Here is a 14,366-nt window from a genome sequence, read left to right as displayed (position 1 = left end):
GCTGCTCAAATGAAGGGTTGTTTGATAGATGATTGAAAAGAACAGGAAAAATTGTCATTCATGAATATAAAGTGAAGTTTGAGAAATTTACGATCGATCGATGGATGTAAGCGATCTAGCCATCTGGCGTGGGGCTAGATGGTCGCGCTCGCTCTTCTCCCAATCATTCACAAAATTGGACACTGTCATAATATCTGAAATTATGTATATATATATATATATATATATATATATATATATATATATATATATATATATATATAGATATATCGCTGATGTCAGGACAAATCTCGCGTCAACAATTTTGTACACAAAACTTTTGTATGCATATATTAGCTTGGTATTAATCACTGATATCTTCTGCGCACGAAGTAAGAAGCGTGTGGTAACACTACACCGAAAGCAAGTGCCAAGTGCCACCAGTGACCAAAGGACCTACGAGGCCGGGGAATTTGATTACCAACTGAGGAGGTCGAGAGGCATATGCTCGTCATAGCTGTTCACCACTCACAAAAAGCTTCAACAGCTCAGGATGTATTTACGTTTCAACACATGACAGTCACGTTGGCAGCACACACATGTCTCGGTCATCACCTAAAGCGCAGCGAGCGTCCCTGACGCGGGCGGGCGGCAACAGGCGGGATCCGTGGCGCGGTCCTCGTCGGCGGCGACTCGGAGGCCCCTCCGGCTCCAGGCCGACGCCGACGCCGACGCTCTCGGCTGGGCTGGGTTCACCACCAGCGCGGACTCGTCACGGGCCGTGCTCGTGCTCGTGCTCGGCCCGGCTCGGCCCGGCTCGGCCCAGCTCGGCCCGGCTGGGCTGGGCTAAGCTGGGCTCGTGCTTGGCTGACCGCATGGCTGAGCTCGGCTCGTGCCGGGCTGGGCTCATGCTGGGCTCGGCACGACTGGGCGCAGCTCGGCGGGTGCGGTCGCTCACTCGTCACCGAGCCGCGGCGCGAACGGCGCCCTGGCTGCGCAGACGGCGCTCGGCCAGGGGACAGCCGGAGCCGCCCTCTGACGGCCCTACACCCGGACCTCTTGTAACCTCCCAGGCGAGGAGCGTCCCAGTTGCGCTTGGTCGGCTCTGTAACCATAACCACACTGGTCAGTCAAAACGACACCGGTCAATCGTAAATCGCATTTCGCACATGAAGACCACAACGTAGCTCGAAAGACAACAAGAGCCCAGAGCGATTGTGCATTCCACAAAGCGATAACCAGAAGCAGAAAAGGAAGCAGGCCAAACTATGATTTATCATTGAAACAACACATCTGGAATGGTCACAACGTTGGGATATGATATTCGACATCTCGGCGTCATCAGTGTTCTTGGGATCACCTGCATCGTGCCGATTCACTAACTCCCATTCGTCACGTTAACGGTACCGGTCATCAACAGGCTCTTACCTTACAACTTAAGGTAAGCATTCTGCTGTACTCACGAAATGCTGTCAGATAACATACCAATATCTGGCCTTGTCGCGCTCTCTGCTATGTTTACGTCGGCCGACTGGAAGGACACCTACCATTTGATCACCGCTGCCATTGGCCGACTGGAGGGACACTCACCGCTGTCATTGACCAACTGGGGGGACATTCACCGCTGTCATCGGCCGACTGGAGGGACACTCACCGCTGCCGTCGGCCGACTGGAGGGACACTCACCGCTGCCATCGGCCGACTGGAGGGACACTCGCCGCTGCCGTCGGCCGACTGGAGGGACACTCGCCGCTGCCATCGGCCGACTGGAGGGACACTCGCCGCTGCCATCGGCCGACTGGAGGGACACTCACTGCTGTCACCGGCCGACTGGAGGGACACTCACCGTTCATGTCGGCCAACTGCAGTGACGCGGCTTGCAGCGGCACCTCATCAGACCACGGCCGTTTGTCGGCCAGCTCCTCCAGCATCAGCGACTTTTTGCCGATCCGCGGGTAAGGGATGAGGCTCTGGCGCTTGTCCATGGCGGTGTCTCGTCGACCCACGCGGGGAAACGGGACCAGACCCATGGAGCGGGCTCGACCCACGCGGGGAAACGGGACCAAACCCATGGAGCGGGCTCGACCCACCCGAGGGAACGGGACCAGGCCCATGGAGCCGGCTCGCTTGCCCACCCGCGGAAAGGGCACCAGGCCTAGGCTGCTGCGCTCCGTCCGCAGCAGGCCGTCCAGCGGCAGAGAGATGTACTCCGGCTTCTCGTCCCGGTCTGCGGGCACAGTGCAGTCACACACAGGTGGTACTCGCGCCGGCCGAGCGGGTCGGACTACCGACAGACAGATGTAAGAAACACGCACGGCAACGCGATGTCAGACGGACACGGGAGCGCCCGCGGCAGCTCAACGTCAGGCGGACAACCAGGAGCACGCATAACGCCGCAGCTTCGAATGGTTAAACGGAGCGTACACTGTCTTATGAAGTGCAGTACATGACGGCCTTAGCGAGCCACAAGACATGGCAACGAAACATCAAGTGAGGTGGGGTGTGAGCAGCCATAGCACCACAACACCAGGCGGACACGGGTTTCACACAAGACACAGCATCTGACGGACACACGGAGCAAACACCGCAACTGCTCTCCGGCCTGGCACTGACAGAACGAGTTGTACTTGGCCGTGACACCCTCCCCAGACACATGATTGACGGTTTGCGGTCAAGAATAGTAAATTGGGTAATCACACATGGCGGTCACGGTAGAAAACTGCGAGGGCTCATTCAGCTAAACCACCATCGCGCGGGTACGCGATGAGGTCAACCATTCACTTCAATCGCACCTCAAAGAGCACATGAGTGGCTTGGACTAGGTACGGGGGCGAAGCCAGGCTTTTGGGTTCAACGCCAATGCCGGAGTTAAGGCAACTACATGAAGCCGAAGTCAAAACCGAAGCCGCTGTCTTTGAAGCCTGGAAATGTAAGGCCAAAGGAGAAGGCATTGTCTTCACAAGTTTACAACGTCGAGCCGAATCCGAAGTCAGTAGCTTCGAACTTTGTACACGCTATGCCGTAATGGAGATAGCATCTGAAAACGTGAAGCTTAGGCCGAACTGATTTTTCATGAGGCTTAAGTCGAACTTATCAGCTCAAAATCACGAAACCGAAGCGGAAACCAAATCTAGAGTTCAGCGCTGTTTCCAAGACCCAAACCAATTTTGCGTCTGCTAGAACTGTATGAGATCACGAAACCAGCGGAGTTTTCCTTGACAATTGAGATGAGGTGATAGCAATAGGTGTGGAAGATTAGTCTGGGCTACAGTTCTGCTTTTGTGTATAAGTTTGTGCAAAATGTTTCGGACAGCCAGTCATCTCGGGCTGTCGTTAGGTGTTTATCGGTCGCATAACCGGATAACATTGTAACTTTCAGCCATGAATGCGACGCAGTCTCGGAGCGTTGTATGGTATATTGGATGACAGAGAGGCAAAATTGTGTTTGGGAGGTTTGATCGCAATCGCAGTGAAAAATCTTATCGTAAAGCTGGAGCCAGCAGTTGAAGATCTAATAAATGTGAGGTCCAAACCTTAATTCAAAACTTCTTCAAAACTGAAGTTAAAGACAGCTGTTAAAGGCGACTGCAAGTCGAAGCCAAAGCCGAATCCAACTGCTCGAAAGGGCATGGAGCCGGGTCTGAAGCCAGCTGTGGAAAATTACTCCAGCCTAACCCAAACGTGCCGAAGCGAAAGCCGACTTTGTCTCCATGCCTGAAATGGACCGTTGTTTGCACAATGTACAGAGGTCGTGTCTCAACACACCATGCACAATAACACGAGTGACTTGAGTTTAGAGCCAGTGATTCGGCATGTCTGTGATGCCATCTGTTGGATGCTGGCCTCGTTCTCTCGCCTCAATGTGTACCTGTTCCTCAATTGACCTCTCAGCCCGGTGCTGCTGTAAGGTCCATCGAGGAACAGGACGACCCATCTCCGCGGCACTGGAGTTTCTGACGAGATGGCCTAGCCGTGCTGCCTTGATTGTTTTGCACTATGTGCGTGACTCTGGCGGTGAGTAATGTGCTGATACCCTGATGAGTAATCAGCGCTGCATACTCTAGCGACGGTGGTGATAACGCCCCTCGGTGTGGGCGGCGCGAGTGGCTGGTCCGGCTCGTCAGTGGATACAAAGACACTCGCTGAATCAATGGGGCGGTGGGAGCCGTAGAGGCTTGTAACTAGATGGAGATGTATTGCAGATAGTTGCTAGTTGATTTAGATGGGGTAGGTGCTTGTTGTAAGCCTTCAAATTAGTCATATATACGACGGATCGAATTGTGTCGGAGACTATTTCAGCATGGCGGCAGGAGCTGTTCTGTTCTGTGTAGTCATGTTGTCTCGTCCGCTCCCATTTTAGGCAGGCTCTGAGTGTGTGTTCCAATTCACAGGGTAACCCTAAAGTTTGGAGTGCTTCTTGCAGATTCCTTACGAATCCAAATTGATCTACCGTCGTTGGCCATTAGTCAGAACGCCCTCGCTCGGAACGCGTGCCTTACAGTTTCGGACCAGTTGTGATAATAATTTTGCGGTGGCTGAGGTGGTAAATCAACACCTGGGCCTCATTCCATAAAACGAATCTGCGAACTTACGCACGTCTAAATTGCAGCATGTACACATAGTAGTCGGAAGCAAACCAACTTTACTTGATCTTTTCATTCCCAACACATTAATAAACATGACGTGCCGTTCGAACTAACCTAAGCTTAGTCAATGAACCCATGCCACGCAAATACGACATGTGTTCATTTGCACTTGTGTCTCATAAAGCTAGGTCCCCTTGTGTCTCATAAAGCTAGGTCTCCTTGTGTCTCATAAAGCTAGGTCTCCTTGTGTCTCATAAAGCTAGGTCCCGATATGTGTCCTGATGACTGTTGCACCCATTGACCAAATCGGCACATGTGCCTATAGACGTCCACAGTTACGTGCGTCTCATGCACGTCGCTAGTTACGTATTTCATATGGTGTTTTATTTGCGGGACTCAGTGTTTTACTTTTGGTTTGGCTTGTTCAATTTTCCGGATGTGTTTTAATTTTCCATTGAACGGAATCAATGAACTCACCACATCATTATCTTTTAGTTGCATGTTGTACCAAAAATCAACTGGGGCAGACTATACCTAAGCATGAATTAAAAGAGCCTGCCTCCTTTGGGAGCTATGTTGATAAAACTTATGAATTCATTAGAATCTTCCACGTTCATGCGTTTCGCAGACGGAGGTGCAGTGATAGTTCGTGGCCGCGCACTACACATTTATGACTGGAAGATTGACTTGTTTAGAGCCAGAGTCCCAATAATTTACTCGGTTCAGTTACCGTGACTTTAATCTACGACATGAGTTACTTTTGGACCAGATCACTTTTTTGGTGAATGTGGTGAAACCATAGAAAAAAGCTAATATCTTAGTTACATAAAGATCAGAACAAGCTAAGCTACGCACCCACGTATTTTTCACGGTCAGCTTGGTCAGGGTAAACCACAGTGTGATGTTGTCCCTTGCGGCTGATTTTGGAAGAGGTGACATTGGTGACTCCCAGTCTATTACAGCCGCGGTTGTTAGCCTGACAGTGTTGAAATATCGTGTTCATATGTGGATGGTACGTTCGCCTGCACCGCACAGCTGGCTTCCCATGCCTGCCTGCTCTGGCTGCCAAAATCTGACGTCAACAGAACGCCCTCAAACGGGCGGATTCATGGTATGCGCCTGCTTGCGCGTGAAAGTCTCCATCTGCTAAAACCACGCTTTACCAGCAAAAAAATCCCTTAATTTTCCATTAGCATTAGTTGGTGTCATCTTGCTGCGACGTCTGGTAGCCGAGATCTCATTCTTTTTCTAGCCCGCGATGTTCAGCTTTTTCGCGATCTGAAAATGTTACAATCGAATGGGGAGAGGGGGGGGGGGGGGGTACAATAGTTGCGACATCCTAAGTGACGGACATGAAGAATACCAAGTTATACCTTTATAACTGTTATACCTTTGGAATGATATATTTCTCATGTTGGTGCACGCATGATTAATTATACACTTCGGGCCGATCCGACCGTTGTTCGCTGAGATCTAGGGCCGGAAACCGCAACAGGTTGCGATGATGTGCCCAAGGGCAGTGAGACATAAGTGTCAAAAAAATGTCGGAAGGCAAAATCTATCTGCAGCACCTGCTTTCTTTGCCATAGCATAGCGTGAATTATATATAATTTCGTGGAACATAGGAGAGTGATCGCTTGCCTATCCGCTCACTAACATGCTTGCACTGGAAGGAGGTGGATGCTGCGGAATCCTCAACAGCTCTGAGTAAGTTGCTTAAAAAAGAGGCCATGGAAAAAGAGGCTGTTAAAAAAGAGGCTAATGGAATAGCGTTACTGTGAGTCTGAGACAAACACAGCCAATGTATCTAGGTAACGTTGTGACGCTGATACCCTTGTGGCAAAGCCAGTAAGTCACAAAACCGCGGCAACACAGAGGGCTCTAAGCACATCACTAAAACATTAATGGTCATCACCGTAAGATCTTCCACATCATTGAAATTAATGGTGGCTAAGTCTCCAATTTTTTTTTCTCAAAACCCTATTACGGCCGAAGTTTTGCTATACTTTAAGAAGTAGCCCGGACCTGCTCCATTCCCTCCAATGCGCCGGCACCAGTTTGCAGGTATAGCTAATTCCCCACATTTCCCCCTCCCCATGTTTCCAGCATATCGCGCTCTGGAGCCAATTTAAAACACATCTCTTTAAAACATTGTGTGCTCCTGGTCCCCGCGAGCGCACCAGGTGCATTCACTTCAAAGGACTACTTATGAAAAAATGCCTACATTTTAATAAAGTTCATACAAATGCGCATGGTTGTCAATTCTCTCAGCGAATCATTTGGAACCTATTCTGAAGTTGATGAAGGCTGCGTCCTTTACACATATCCAAGCAAAGGGTGGCACGATTCACTTGGTTGCTACTGAGGCTGACCTCTCGGGGATCAGCGAATAAATAAAGAACACCCAAATATATGACCGGTGTCGGCTGCCGGTGAACAGCACAGCGCGTGCGCGTGTCATTTAAGCTGGAATACTGGCCAGTGGTGGCTGAGCAATTAGCCAGCGGCGTTTCTAAGTCAGGAAAAGTAAACTTGTAACTTTTTCGCTAAAAATACGTTATGCCAATGTAGGGAAAATCGTATTAAACAGTAGTAGGGAAGAAAAGGAAATGCATCGAGGCACACGGTGGTATAAATTTGCCACGACGTTGCCAACAGTTTTGATAACAACATTTTCTAGGGCACCGTTTGGAGATGCCTACCTTCACGGGCTGCCCAAGGATTTTTGCCGCAACCATGGATGCTGGCCATAAGAATTTTACATGGTACATTGATCAACGTTGCGAAATTAGATTCACGTCTCCACCTGCTCTGGCTACCGAGACATGAAACATGAAGAACGTCAAAATGAGACAATCCATCCTCACCAGTACTGTGCGCGTGCAACATGACACGTAAAGCCGCGGCTCTGGAACCTCGTGATTCCCCTTTCAATACCCAACCAAAAAGCGTAGCGATTTCTTGTAGCTCTGACCTGCTGTTACCGAGATGTTGCCACCGTTTCGATCCACTGCTTGCCTGTTCCCCGCGGTTCACATTTTCACGCCGCCAATTTAAAGTTCGGTGAAAAAAACAGCCTTGCAGCACATGCCCCGCGCTGACCACCAGCCTGACGGCCAAGAAACCCGACAATGGTCGTTGTCTTTACGCGCTCACATGTTCATCGTGTTCGAATGTCACCCGTCGTCGAACTACCTTTCCACGCGCGCACAACGCCACGCACAACCGTGTGCTGGCGACCTCTTTGACACGTCAACCAGTCAATCTATTAATTCATGTTGCCACTCACTCGGTTAGCAAGCGTGAGGTAGAAAGGGAGATTCTATATCCCGGTTCTTTCTGTACGATTTACCGGAAAATTGTTATGGGATACTAAGGCAACGCGAAGCTGATTTTTGCTTTCGAAAATAAGCGATATGTACGTTGTTGACAGAATGGCTGTGTCTGAATTACCAACTACCTTTTCTGCGAAATTCTTCAAGGGGTATCTGTCGGCCTGTGACCGGCAACAGCTTTAGCTAATGACGTGGATGAGGGCCAGGGAGAATTAAGAAATGAAAGAGAGAGAAATATATATATATATATATATATATATATATATATATTAAGCCATGGTTATACCATTCTAAGACCAATCCGCCCCTCGCCGCCAAGATATCCTCCGGGAACCGGGCAGACCTGGTGATGGTCCAAGGACAGAGACAGGGATAGGGAGACGGACGCATACATATCAAAAATGAAAACTTTATCAGCGAATCAGTCATTTCTTTCGCGTTGAACCATGGGATGAATCAGGAATCATGGGATCCAGGCCGTATGAGCTCAGTTGTTTAGAGGGCCTACTTTCCGATTCACTCACCCATGGCGGGTGGGCTCGGCTGGCTTTAGGGACTCGCTGTTACCGCTGGCTGGGATGACTTGCAACCGGTGGTAGCGGCCGCGCTAAAGGTCAGATGCCGTGAGAGCTCAGGGCGGTCCGTGCCGGGTATTGCCACGCGTTAACCTTTGGCCACAAACTTCTACGGTGAACCTGGAATTTCACGATCGCGTATCGGGGCGGACTTCACGCGACAAACAATGTTTAGAGTGGATGCTGGTTCCGGAAGTGCATCCGATCAGAAAATTTGGACTAAATCTCTAAAAAAGGCATTTAAAGCTTTCATGAAAGAGAATAGTCGCCACTAGTCACTCTCTCTCATCCATTCATGCCCGAGTGTTCTGGGTACGTTACGGTACAGACGTTACAAAAGCTATGGCGTTTGTTTAAAGAGCAACGCCACAATGCCATTTTGTGGATAGTTTTGATTTAAACCCGAATTCAATGTTCACAAGCGCACCCAAGCTGAGTGTCAAATCAGTTGACGGCAAAGGGCGTAAGACGTCAAAGTCCGTTTACCACCATGGGGTGAATCAATACGCAACTTATACTTAACTTCCTTGACTGAACTATAGCAATGACCGCTGACCACCCGTCTCGTCAAAGTCTTATTGATGTGCTGGAGGCAGGTTATTTTATAGTTTCAGCTTAACTTTAACCTTTCAGCTTCAGCCTTGCTCACTGTTAAAACAACATCATAAACTGATCAAGACAGGATTACTTAAAACGTTTGTAAAATGTGTGCATGGCACACAGAGTGTTCTATAATTTTTCGGCTAAGACAACAATGCATCAAACACCAACTGATAAGATATTAACAAATTTTCAGCTCTCAGCTTTGCTCTCCAAATCCTCAGGGTGGTTAAGGTTTTAGCATACACTCCAGGAGCTTCGAGGTAACGTTTTTGGCCGCCGCTGCCAGGGTCATATTTACTGTTTGTTTCAGTTATCACTTACCAACGCTGTTGCGACGTTTCTGCTGCACTCTGCGGCGGTTGTAAAACAAATTATGCGGAAATACCGTGAGCACTGTTTGACTCTGGCAGCGTTCTTTGCCTGGATTTAACTTCATTGCCATGACTTTACTCTTTAGGAAATAGTCTTCATTTGATCTGTGCTGGTTTTCATTTTTCGACACAAAATGCTGAATTATGCATGCTGTCACCCTGGCTTTCTTCTTTTGTCCGCAAAAAACGAGTTAACAAAAGCTTAACGTTTGACATACCGGTTTTTCACCTCCGCCCTAGCACAGTGTACTCAGAAGTTCGTAAGAAATCGACCACTAAGTAAGCTAGAGTCACGAGGAAAACATCACTGGAAACCTGTTGTAAAATTACGTTTGATATGATTGAACAGCGCTGAATGTGCCCCCTGACAAGTCAAATCGGATCGAAAGGATCAACACAACATTTTATAGACCCCACCTATGGTGACAAGAAGTAAGCATGCTAAAATAACGCAAACATGGAGTTTAGTTGCCATTGAAAACTTTATCTGATGAACGCTGGTGAAAAGTGGCAGATGTGACCCTTCCTTCAAAGGGGTGAAGGCTTTTGTTGCATTTACTCCTCTAGCTATACCAAGGGGGATGCACACGTGGTACAAATGTGTTTGTTTTCTTCAGTGGGAAGTGTGCTTTAGTAAATGCAGGTAAATGTGACGTTTTAGGGAAAATTTGCCTCACACTCGCGATTCATTGTGCGTTTGAAGCACACTATGATTCGTCAGTCACCCAACGAAGAATTGGTGTTCGAAATATAGCGGCATTCTTTTCGTATGTCTTCTACTTTTCGTATGAACATAAATCGCAAGTCAACTCCTCTTACATACTACTTACTATGAACTGACTCAAAGAAGGCTAAAACCCATTAATGAATATGCGTGATCGGTGTTTCAAATTTTCACATCGGGTGTAAAGATGTTGTAAACTCCGCCACCCAGCAATTGGGAAGGCTGTGCTTAAAATCATCCAGAAGTTTTCATGCAGCGAGCAGCCTACAGCCTTCCGATCATAAGAGCCTTCGATGTCAATCGTAGAAGTTAGTATATGTCACGCTTGTGAGATGAATATGTCCTCTTGGGACTCAGGCTATCCCGCATGCCATGGACGAAGAGTGGCAAAATATGTTTCCATTTCGAGCTGCCAATGGGCTGATTGCACCGTGTGCATGGACACCGTTACTGCATTTAATGCCAGGAGTACAGCCGTCTTGAGGCAGCAAAGCGTGACGCCATAGTTATGTGTATATATATATATATATATATATATATATATATATATATATATATATATAGCACGCCACAAGGTTTCTCTGTGGACGTAGGTTCTAATAATGCAAACCCTGACAATCCTAGTGGCAAGATGTATTTTGCTGCTCACCAACAACCAACACAAGAGAATAGCAATGTTGTGTTACAGTGGTCGTTTATCTGAAAACGACGTCTTAGCTCCATTGCATAATGATCATAATACCTGAATAGCCAGTAACGTCGTTGTTCATAAAATATTGTGTGAATATTAAAGGTCCATTTGTTGAGATATTTCCGATGGAAATGTTAGCTTAGATGTGGAAGACGTCACAAGAGCTATTCGAATGGCTCCAACACAGGCATCGTACGCAGTTCTAAGAGAAATTCTAAGAGCATATGGCCAGCTGCAAATCAAATAAATTGAATGAGTGCTCGTAGCGACAGATGCGCATTAACTGAAAATTAACACAAGCATAACAAAGGTGGGCTGATCATAAACACCGTTTCACCGGTGCAGGAATGTTCCTTGTTGCGAGGCAGACATCAAGCTGAGTGAGTAACTACTTCACCAGCGCAGAAATAGTCATTGTTGCGAGGCAGACATCAGGCTAAGTGAGTAATTATTCCACCATCGCAGGAATAGTCATTGTTGCGAGGCAGACAGCAGACTAAGTGAATAACTATTCCACCAGTGCAAAAATGCTCGTTGTTGTGAGGCAGACATCAGGCTAAGTGAGGATTACTTTTACCACTTGTTCCAATTAGTGATTACATGGTCATACAGTTTTCAATAACAAGAAGTCCTTTCTTTTTTACAAGCTCTGCTGAATAAATCGTCACGCATTTGCGTTCAATCTGTCGTGTCAGAGGAGAATTCCCTGTGCGAGAGACTGCGAAAGGGTGTTTCCTGTCTGGCCAGGAGAGTTTCCTGTGCGGGAGCGCGAGACATTGTCTCCTCTCATGTGCGCGGCTGCAATTGCGCGTGGCAACTGTATACAAGAAGCCGAGACAGATTTGCCTGTGATGAGCAGTTCTTCACGTTTACTTCACATCTCGCCAGTCATAAACAGGGAAAGCGTATTTCGCTTACTGTCGTTGAAACTGTCGCCAGTCGTGGTGAACTTTACATCACAGTGCAGGTCAATTAATTGCCTGCAGTACCGCGCATTTATCGATCGCTGTGTGAAACATCGCATTAAAGCATCAATTTGGCATGTATGCTTACCTTCTCGCTTTTTCACACTCCCGCACTGCCGATCAATGACACAATCGCCGCCATCGAGTGCTTTAAGCAAAACGACGGAAAGCGCACGCGCTATGTTCGTCATGGACCAGCAATAGTTGAATATTCCTCTCCCTTCCAGGAGAAGGCTCGGAGGTTTCTACCCAGGTTTTTACATGGCGCCATCATTACAATGACAGCTTAAGATTCGTAAGAACGTTCTGTCACCCATCGTCCTTCGCGTGCGGGATAGCCTAGGTCTCAGGAGGAGGACACCTACGCCATCTAGTGAGTTTGGCATACTCTCATACTTCGTTGGCATGCTTGGCATACTCTCATAGCCTCCAATCTCAACTTTAACAGTTAAGATTGGAGGCTCTTGGGACCGAACGCTGTTTCGGGAGAGCGGATGGTGACAGAAGTAACTGTCAAAACGTAATACATCTTTCAGCGGAGTAATGTTGAATTGTGCGAATCATAAGGCAAATTGCTGTATCCGCTGTCATATTTGCCTCACCGAATTCTTCGCACATGAATACAGACATGCAGACAACCAAACTAGTTAGCACGCATAACTGGAATATGGACATTATGCACGACACCGTTATGAGAGGAATGTAAATATGGCTCAACGATGAATGTGAAATAAATAGAAACTTGAATGGATGTAGCCGTGAATATGATGTTCGAATAATGTTGTTTTTGTACATAGAAGTACTCCAGCTTAAATGAGCCAAAAGTGCCTAGCGGGGTCCCAGCTCGGCGATATTACTCGTCACACAGAGCAGAAAATTTGGCTCTCCCACCGGGACCCAAACCCGCATCTTGGGCATGCTGGTCCAGTATGCAACCATTACACCATGGTAGGCGGACTCATATATTCCGCTGTATCCGGCGAGTAAGATCACCAGGCTGAGAAGTGGCTAGGCAGTTCAGGCCCGTCCAACGCACCAATTTCCAAGTATATGGACTGTGTGTCTGTCCGTCTGCGTATTTTTAGCCAGGCGCACACCGCAGATGGTTGCACAGATTGCCGGGAGATGTGTGCATGCGACGGGCTCAACCTTAGTGACAATCCGTGACATCCCTTTTCGTGAATGAACGGGCAACATATTGAGCAAAGACAGAGCCGTCGAGAACACGCTGCAAAGCTAGAGCGACGATGAACATGGCATCTCAACATACAGAGGACTACCAATTGAGGCAAGCGTGGGCGGACGAGTGTCTCAGAAAGCCGGGGAGACAATACCGATTTTGAAGTAGATTCTTTCCATACTTTGTCATAGGGATAATATGCAGCATTTCAGGACAGTGAGGTGCCATGGCACCCACGGATCACACTCCCTCCCCTCACCCACCTCCTAAGCCTTTGGACGCAAGTATTGAGAAGTTTAAGCAAGTTATCAGGATCATTGGGCATTATTGGCATGCGCATCAATCGCAAACATAAAATTAGATCCACTTCATGTTGTAAGAACACAAATCAGTGTTACGTCACGTGGTTGGCGGCACTACCAGCGCCAACGGCGTCACTATCAGTGCCAAGAGCTTCGCTACCAGTGCCAACGGTGTCGCCTCTTCGTGTGGTGAAGCGAGCGGGGGCCGCCTCTCAAAGCTAAAACTGATGAGTAAAGCTCAAGATTACACAAGTAGAAGTATATGCTGGAAAAAGTTTAAAGATCAGAGAGAAAAAACCTCCATTAACATGCATTTCAATCAACGGTATACATATCATGCTAAGTTAACATGCGGCGAATTTGTTGGAGTCCAGGTTATAATGGTAGCATGCTGGGCGGTCTCTCCTGAAATCCGGGCTCAAATCCTAATTGGCGGACTAAAACTTTGCATTCTATCTGGCGAACAATCTCACCACGCTGCAAAGTCAGAGGACAAGTTTGTCTCATCAAACCTGGAGTAACCTAACAAGCAAAAAACAGCATCACACCAAGGGGGTACACTGACCTGGCGCCTGGGCCGAGGTGCCGACCGCCGTGACGAGCAGCAGGAGGCCGGCGGCGGCGGCGGCGTGCGGTGGACAGCGGCAGCCCCTGGCCATGACTCCCGACTGCCAAGCAGGGCCTGAGACTGCTGCTCCTGGCTGGCCGCCGGTGCCGCTACACACCAACTCGTCGCACGTGGGCCGCGACTCCGCCCACCGCGCGCCCATTGGCCGGTGGGTGGTGACGTCGCGGCGCATTACCGACCCGACTCGGTCACTAGCCGCCGACCCACGCGAGACGCCGGCGGCTAATTGCCCCGAGGCGATTGCCGTGGGCCGATCCCAGGGGCCATAACGACGGCTTCCCGCGGCGCTGGCGGCGCTGGAGGCGGTGCCCACCTCTGGCCAAGCAGTGCCCGCTGCTGACAACTCCGCCGACGACGGGCTGAGCTGGTGATCTGCCCACACCGCAGGGCGCTCCCAATGCAAACCTAATTCTAGAGACTGTGATGC

General features: G+C 48.7%; 1 protein-coding gene across 1 annotated transcript; it reads right to left on the bottom strand.

Moving 5' to 3' along the window:
• Positions 1 to 532: 532 nt before the first annotated feature.
• Positions 533 to 13,987, bottom strand: LOC119108528 (uncharacterized). Its single transcript, XM_037232110.1, has 3 exons — positions 13,877 to 13,987; positions 1,826 to 2,206; positions 533 to 1,084 (listed from the first exon to the last, which is right to left on the bottom strand). Exons 1-3 carry the CDS (start codon positions 13,968 to 13,970, stop codon positions 732 to 734), a joined length of 828 nt encoding a protein of 275 aa, XP_037088005.1. The 5' UTR covers positions 13,971 to 13,987; the 3' UTR covers positions 533 to 731.
• Between the last annotated feature and the right edge of the window lie 379 nt (positions 13,988 to 14,366).

Source organism: Pollicipes pollicipes, unplaced genomic scaffold (assembly GCF_011947565.3).
Source record: "Pollicipes pollicipes isolate AB1234 unplaced genomic scaffold, Ppol_2.1 Scaffold_6686;HRSCAF=7923_pilon_pilon_pilon, whole genome shotgun sequence".
Classification (NCBI taxonomy): Eukaryota; Metazoa; Arthropoda; class Thecostraca; order Pollicipedomorpha; family Pollicipedidae; genus Pollicipes; species Pollicipes pollicipes.
This window is presented reverse-complemented; position numbering and strand designations above follow the sequence as displayed.

Coding starts and splice junctions, on each gene's coding strand:
- LOC119108528 (XM_037232110.1), bottom strand. CDS start 13,970: ATGGCCAGGGGCTGCCGCTGTCCACCGCACGCCGCCGCCGCCGCCGGC. Junction 2,207..13,876: donor CACCTCGGCCCAGGCGCCAG/GTCAGTGTACCC, acceptor CTGTGCCCGCAG/ACCGGGACGAGAAGCCGGAG. Junction 1,085..1,825: donor GCAGTTGGCCGACATGAACG/GTGAGTGTCCCT, acceptor TTATGGTTACAG/AGCCGACCAAGCGCAACTGG.